General features: G+C 36.0%; 1 protein-coding gene across 2 annotated transcripts in view; it reads left to right on the top strand.

Moving 5' to 3' along the window:
* The window catches only part of LOC144962979 (trans-L-3-hydroxyproline dehydratase-like), a 30,516-nt gene extending 27,310 nt beyond the window's left edge, over nt 1-3,206 (top strand). For both annotated transcript variants that reach the window (XM_078896485.1, XM_078896484.1), the window contains exons 6-7: nt 1,205-1,338; nt 2,287-3,206. In XM_078896485.1, coding sequence (XP_078752611.1) covers nt 1,205-1,338; nt 2,287-2,559 — 407 coding nt within the window. In that variant the 3' untranslated portion in view covers nt 2,560-3,206. The remainder of the gene's footprint in view (nt 1-1,204; nt 1,339-2,286) is intronic.
* The last annotated feature ends 3,785 nt before the right edge of the window (nt 3,207-6,991 follow it).

Here is a 6,991-nt window from a genome sequence, read left to right as displayed (position 1 = left end):
GTAAGCAAATGCCTCCCCAATCTGTTATACAAAATGAAAAGACACTTTCGATTACTGCTTGATAAAATAATGTGCAGAGGGTTTTATCTAGAAAGTTTTGATAAAAAATAAGTAACGTCTTCACATCTTATGCTTAATTATGTAGGCATTGATTCTGAAACACGAGAAACATCCCACGTAACGGGATTACTTCACTTTAAGTATTTAAAAAAAAACGAGCTTTTATATAGGGCAATATCCAATAAATGTACTCAAAGCGCTTTACAAAGCATTCCTGACCAACAAGAACACGAAACTTGTAGAACAAGACCTGACGCATGTAAGGCGATATTACAATGTTGTTGTTTTTTCCGTCAGAATCAACGCTGCTAACGGCCAGATATTCATTTTACACCTGAGTACGGTGAGAGAATGTGAGCAAAGTGCCTTCTCCAAGGACTCAACTATGTGCTGAGCAAGGCTCCAACCCAGGACTTTCCGACCCGAAAGAGAGTATCATACCACATAGACCTCATAGGTGCCGATCCGCTTGGTGCTTCAACTATGCGTATAGTCGATACAGTAGATCTCCAATCATCACGGTTTTCTGCCATTTTGACATCTGCCCCACGTCCACTTCTGGGCCTTTCATATCTTTTCCTTGCTCCCCGTGGGGTCCATCTGAAGACGACCCTTGGTATAGCATCATGGTTCATCCGGAGGACATGGCCAGTCCACCTCCATATTTTTCTCTTAACAACCTCTAGCTATGTTCTCTTCATCAGGTCAATATCGGTATTTGAACCCATAGACTTTTTATTTAGTGACTCACCACTATGTGATCGGCTCATTAACGCAGAATTTAGAAAATTATTATCAGGATTTTCTTATCCTGTTTTGCTTAATGTGGGGAGCGAAGTGGCCGAGTGGTTAAGGCATTGCAATGTGACCCGGAAAGTCCCGTGTTCGAGCCCCGCTTCAGGCACTTTTTTTTCCTTGATCAAGATTATTAACCCCCAATTTGCTCAATTGGACAACATGGGTGATTCCTGTTGACATCAGACATCTTGTGTGATGAATTATCTATATTCCTTCGTGGAATACCTAGGCGGCGATATCTTATGATGTTGTGGCGGAAGGGCATAATTTGTTTGTTTTTTTTTTAATTTTTTTATTTTTATTTTTTTCTGCTTAATGGATCTATATTGTTTATCTCAACTACCAGAGGCTACAAATAAATCAGTGACACTATCCCACCCCACAACACCGGCCTTCCTGTATGGTGTCATCTTTATTGATTTTCGGGTGGACAAGGTTGATGGACCGGCCACTCAACTCATCGAATTTGCTGATGAGGAGGTTAGTGAAATAAACCTAAAGTCAGATGTTCCCATGGGGCCAGTTTTTGTCTGTCCCTGTTGTGTTGAACATTTAATTTTTTGTTCCTTTTTAAAAAGTTTTTTTTATAATTTACATTTCTTCAGAACTTATAGACCCAGTTGTACAATCATTGCTTGGTGGGCAGAAGGGTCAAAATAAATACCTGGACTATACGACCTGAAACCGAATGTTACGGTCAACTCACAAATAATACGACATTCGATAGAAACACGAGATCCGTGAAAGACTAGCTCTTATTTTGGACATAGATAGTCACTTTTACAACCTATACAAATAAAGTAGTTACAATATACTATAGGGAATGGGATTAGCGGAAGAGTAGCGTCCCTTGATTGGACGTCATCGGCGGAAAAGTTATTAGAGAGAGAACGTCATGTTGGTTGTGCGCATGCGTCTCTAGTCCTCGCTTCCGGAGACACTTCACCGAAAGCGAGGACGAGAGAGACGCATGCGCAAAACCCTGTTGACGTACTCTCTGTAAGGTGATGTCCAATCAAGGGACGCTACTCTTCCGCTAATCTCATTCCCTATAAATTGGCTCACTCAGCTCTTTGTTATTGTTTTTAGCCAGCCATTTTCATGAGTAATTCTCCTATCAATCAGACTAATTGGTCAATGTTACACATAGATTTGTATTTTGGTACGTTATATCCGGCTAACGGAGTTTATGAATTTTGTGTGTGTTGTTGTTGTTGTTGTTGTTGTTGTTGTTGTTTTTGTTTTGTTTTTGGGGGGGGGGGGGGTGTTTGTTGTTTTTTTAGTTTTTGTTTTTGTTTGTTTTTTTTTATTGTTTTTTTTTTTTTTTTTTTTTTTTTTTTTTGGGGGGGGGGAGTGGCTAAACGCATAGCAACAATAAGTTTAACTTTGTTGGCTTTTTTTTTTCTTTTAATACATTTCTCAATCTAGATTGATCGATCTCCATGTGGCTCAGGGTCATCAGCTCGCGTGGCTCTCATGTACCACCGGGGACAAATCAAAATGGGACAGGAACAAGTCTTCAGGAGCGCAGTCACCAAAGCAGAATTCACGGCCAAAGTCGTCTGCGATGCCGAAAACGTAGCCGGCCAGAAAGCCGTCATAACGGAGGTGGCAGGGAATGGCTATTACTCTGGTACATCAACTCTCACTCTGGAGTCCGATGATAAGACCCAGGTTGGACGTGGTTTCCTAGTCCGATAAACTGTTATAAATGGCATTGATTAATTAAACGAAATGATACTCAATTTGGTATCAATCAGATAAGAAGACTACATTTGAACCATAAAAGTATAATATTATTTCAATCAACTACTCAAGACACTTACGTCTTATTTGTCTGTATTGGACGTCTATGCTTGTTAAGCAAAGCTCAAAATTGCATTGGAGATAAAGTTTAAACATCGTTTTTACATTTATTTAACGGAGAGGCCAGTTAGATATAGTAGTGCGACCATACGAACTTAAGCTGATCAATAGGTTTTTTTAAATTTTTTTTGCCAGAATTAATTTACTTAAAAAATCAAATAAGATGTTGATAATTAAAAAACCTGAGACCTTTTCAAAGTCTCGGGTTTAAGAGCTTTTGGCAAACTGATGCTCATTCTGATTAATTTATCCATTTAGAGTTAAAAGAGTATGGCCACATTAAAAGAAAAGTGTTTTGTGAATGTGCATATAATTTGTAACCTCTTCTTTGTATTAATAATATTATATGGGCTCCCAAATCCTTTTTCATAACAGGGGATGGAGAGAGTGGGGCGAAACTTATTATTTAATTCTTTAGCTTTACAAATTCAATTCATCAATTGACGTGCCTAATAAACAGAAATGTGAAAATTCTAGAAAAATTGTCTTTTTCTTTGTTTGTCTTTCTTTGATGGATTTTCGTTTGTTTTGATTTTTTTGTTTTGTTTTTGTTTTGTTTTGTTTTTTGTAGTTTTTGTTTGTTTGTTTTTTTGACGAGGGTTTTTTTAACGTTTTGTTTTTCTTGTTTTTTTTTAAAAAAATATTTTTTTTTGGGGGGGGGGGGATTGTTGCTTTTTGTTTTGTTTTGTTATATATATTTTTATTTTATTAATTTTACCCCTTGCCTTGCCGGGGGAGATTTCTGCAATATCAATCTATTTAAAATTGAACTTTCAATATAAAATGGGGGAGAGGGGAGGGTTGGTTTTGTTTTGATTTTTTAAAATGATTCTATGAGATTTGTTTCATTGCTTTATATTTTGTTTCTTTAAAATATCAATTTAATTCTTTGCCCCGTAGAACGATGTTCTTTTTTTATTGTCACCTCATCAGAAGGAAGGGACAATTTAAAAAACACAGCCATTAATTGCATCGAGATATTTGGGCGTATAAATAATCTCTTGTCATCATCCTCCATTATTATCCAAACGTAAATGTTATAAATTTTCAAATTGTTGCCTCCGTTTCATATACAAATTTTGACATCATTTTGGCATGAGTGAATAGATGGTGAGCTTCTTGAAGGAAGCCCAAAGTCGGATGTGAACGTGATTATCTATTTCCATATTAGAAATGACATTGTATTTTCCATCTTCGATTGAGTATGTATTAGAAACAACCCGATTGTGCTGGCGCTCGTGTCAACAGTTGAATTATCAACTGGGCACGGCTGGGATCTTTTGTGAACTTTCCCTTTACTTTAGTGCCTTTGATCCCAAGAGTGTCGCTATCACTGAACAAAAGAATCTATACTGAGTGTCATGTGTATGTATATGTACCATACTCTTTTCCCAAGCGTTGAAATTGAAATGACCAAAAAGTGTCGCAAGAGCTGCTGAACTTTTAATTTTAGAACCTGACTCGAATGCTAAACTTACATTTTCTCACGGATCGGCATGGAATGATGATCAGAACATTCAACTTGCTCAACATTCAACAGAGTCTTTGTCAGCGTTGCAACTGACATTGGAAGAAATGTTGTCTTTAATGACATAACCATCATAGCATAACGGCAATTAAAGTGAACTACCCAAACTTACCGTTCTTTAAATTCAAAGAAACAATCTTAAACATAGTCACTGGTCTAGATAACAAAAAAGCAACAGGTGAAAATAACATTTCAGTAAAACTTCTCAAAGCCAGTGCCCCCGTAGTAACCAAACTTTTATGTAATACATACAATACATGAATCAATCAGAACAGATGTTGTCCCAGACAAGCTAAAATTAACCCAAGTTACTCCCCTTTAAAAAAAACGGATACCCTCGACATAAAAAAAATTATAGACCTGTTAGTATTTTACCAATTATTTTTTAAAATTTGGAAAAATTATCTTTCAACAATTATCAGATCATTTTGAAAACATTTTTCACGGGTATTCTGTACATTTGGTAAAAGGCATGGGTGTCAGACAATAGTTTCGAAACTAATTGAGGACGTTGGACAATAAACAATATGTGGCGGCAATCCTGATGGTCTTGTCTAAAGCATTTGATTGTTTGCCACATGGGTGTCCCCTCCAAAATGCCATGGTCTCAAATGACTAAAGAGCTACTCGACTGTGCATAAAACAAAGATATGAAGAATAAAGCCCCAGAATTTACCAGTTACTCTAAAATTAACGATTTGTTTAAGATGAAATAAAAAGAAAGATGAAATTTAATTAAATGAGATGAATAATGATTATGGCAGTTAAGTTACAAATAGAAATGTGAAGATATTACGTAACTTATGATAATATAATATCCGGTTTGTAAGGCTCCACTTCCAGGCAGTTGAGAAGTGTTGAATTATCTATTCCTCCGACGGCGGGCTCAGGTTTGATTCTTGATCTGTAAAAGACTGCACTGTCAAAGGCAAAAGCTCCGGCATCTTGATGGTAGAGATAAGAGTATCCACAAAGTCCCAAAAGATAAAAATATTCAAATATATAATGTGAGGAATGGAGCGGCTGGCCGTCCGGCATAGATTGTAGAGAGAAGTGAGTGTAGAATGTTAGACCTATCAGCTTTTATAATAAGTGGCTACGTGACAGAATGTAGGACGAAAAGTATTCACTAATTTGAAATTAATTCGAGGGAAGGCTATTAAAGGAAAGATTATCTAATATCAGAAGATAAAGTTTTTCTAAGCCTAACGAAAAATAACTGGAGTGAGATGAATTCAGTTCTTACTAAAATAAAACTTAATGTGAACAATCTTTACTGTGACAATATCAATAAGCAAACTTTCGGCATATGGGGTGGCACAAAAATCTACAATATTAATTAAAAGTTCCTTATCAAAAAGAGAACAAGTTAAAATTGGAGAAGTTCAGAGTCTGTGGGAAGAAGTTTCAAAAGGGGTGCCACAGGGATCAATTCTAGGTCTTTTGCTTTTTAATAATATTTATAAATGGCATATTTTTATTTATAAAAGATTCAGTCCTGTATAATTATGCCGATGATAATACACTACCTTACTGCCATTAAGATGTTGAAATGTTTATTGATGTTCTTGAGCACGAGAGAGCCAGATCCTTACTAATTGGTTCCATATAAATTCAATGAAGGCCAATTCAGATAAGTTCCAGGCTCTAGCTGTAGAAGAAAAAAAGAACGCGGAATGAGTGCCCGATATTTGATATTGATTCAGTAACAATACCATGTGAAGACACGGTAAAGTTACTTGGAATTGATATAGACCAACTAAAATTTGACTTTCACATCATGGAAATATGCAGGAAGGCCTCCCAACAACTAAACGTGTTAAAAAGAATATGAAGATGACACCCCTCCCCTTTATCTTGTGGTGGATGAGAAGTCATTTTTATCTCTATATCAATTAGCCAAAGTGCTACAAAGCCGAAAATAGAGAGGACGGATGTTAAGGACAGGGGCATTGATCTGAATGCGTAGAGGTAAGAAGCTTATTGTCACAATAGGATAAATCCCGTATGTTATCGATACCATCCTATCGATCTCCTATAAATAGCTCACCTTCCTTTAAAATAAAAACCAGGACAGATCAAATCAGTGCTCTTGTTGATGTTAAATAAAGCCTCTCGGTATAGCATGCAAAGCATTAATATTGCGCATTCCCAAAATATCTATGTGCTCAATGCGCTTCACACATCTTCAATTATTCTCTAAACAGTAATTTTACCTCTCATACAAGTGGCCTATTAAGCATCCTTTCTTCTTTTTTTTTTCTTTTTTTTCTTTATTTTATTTTTATTTTTTATTTTTGCAATGTTACTCTTATAATTTCCGTTACTGCCTTTGCGCACTAATTCACACGTCAGTGAGGAGAGTGGCTTGTCGGGAAGGCCACATCTTTTCTATCCTTTTTGATATGTTTTAACATTCCAATAGGTTTTATACCCTTGTCTATAATTACCTTTTTTGACCTAAGTCTTTACCGGAATCCTTGGTCGAGAGCGAAGCAGTCAAATGTTCACAATTTATAGTTTTTATTTATTTTTTCAAAATATCATAATGCAGTAATATTAATGACTCAGAATCAGATGCCGTTATTTATTTTTACAAAATATAATTAGCAGCAATATGTGATTCAATCCTTGGACCTTGAATATACGCAAAGATTGAAGTTAATTGTGCAATCTCATGTTTGCAAATATTTTTTTTCACCTCAAGTTCAATTATCTGCCCTTCAATCATAAAAACTG

The sequence above is a fragment of the Berghia stephanieae genome, chromosome 1 (genome assembly GCF_034508935.2).
Source record: "Berghia stephanieae isolate SIO BIC M18660-M18661 chromosome 1, UCSD_Bste_1.3, whole genome shotgun sequence".
Classification (NCBI taxonomy): domain Eukaryota; kingdom Metazoa; phylum Mollusca; class Gastropoda; order Nudibranchia; family Aeolidiidae; genus Berghia; species Berghia stephanieae.
This window is presented reverse-complemented; position numbering and strand designations above follow the sequence as displayed.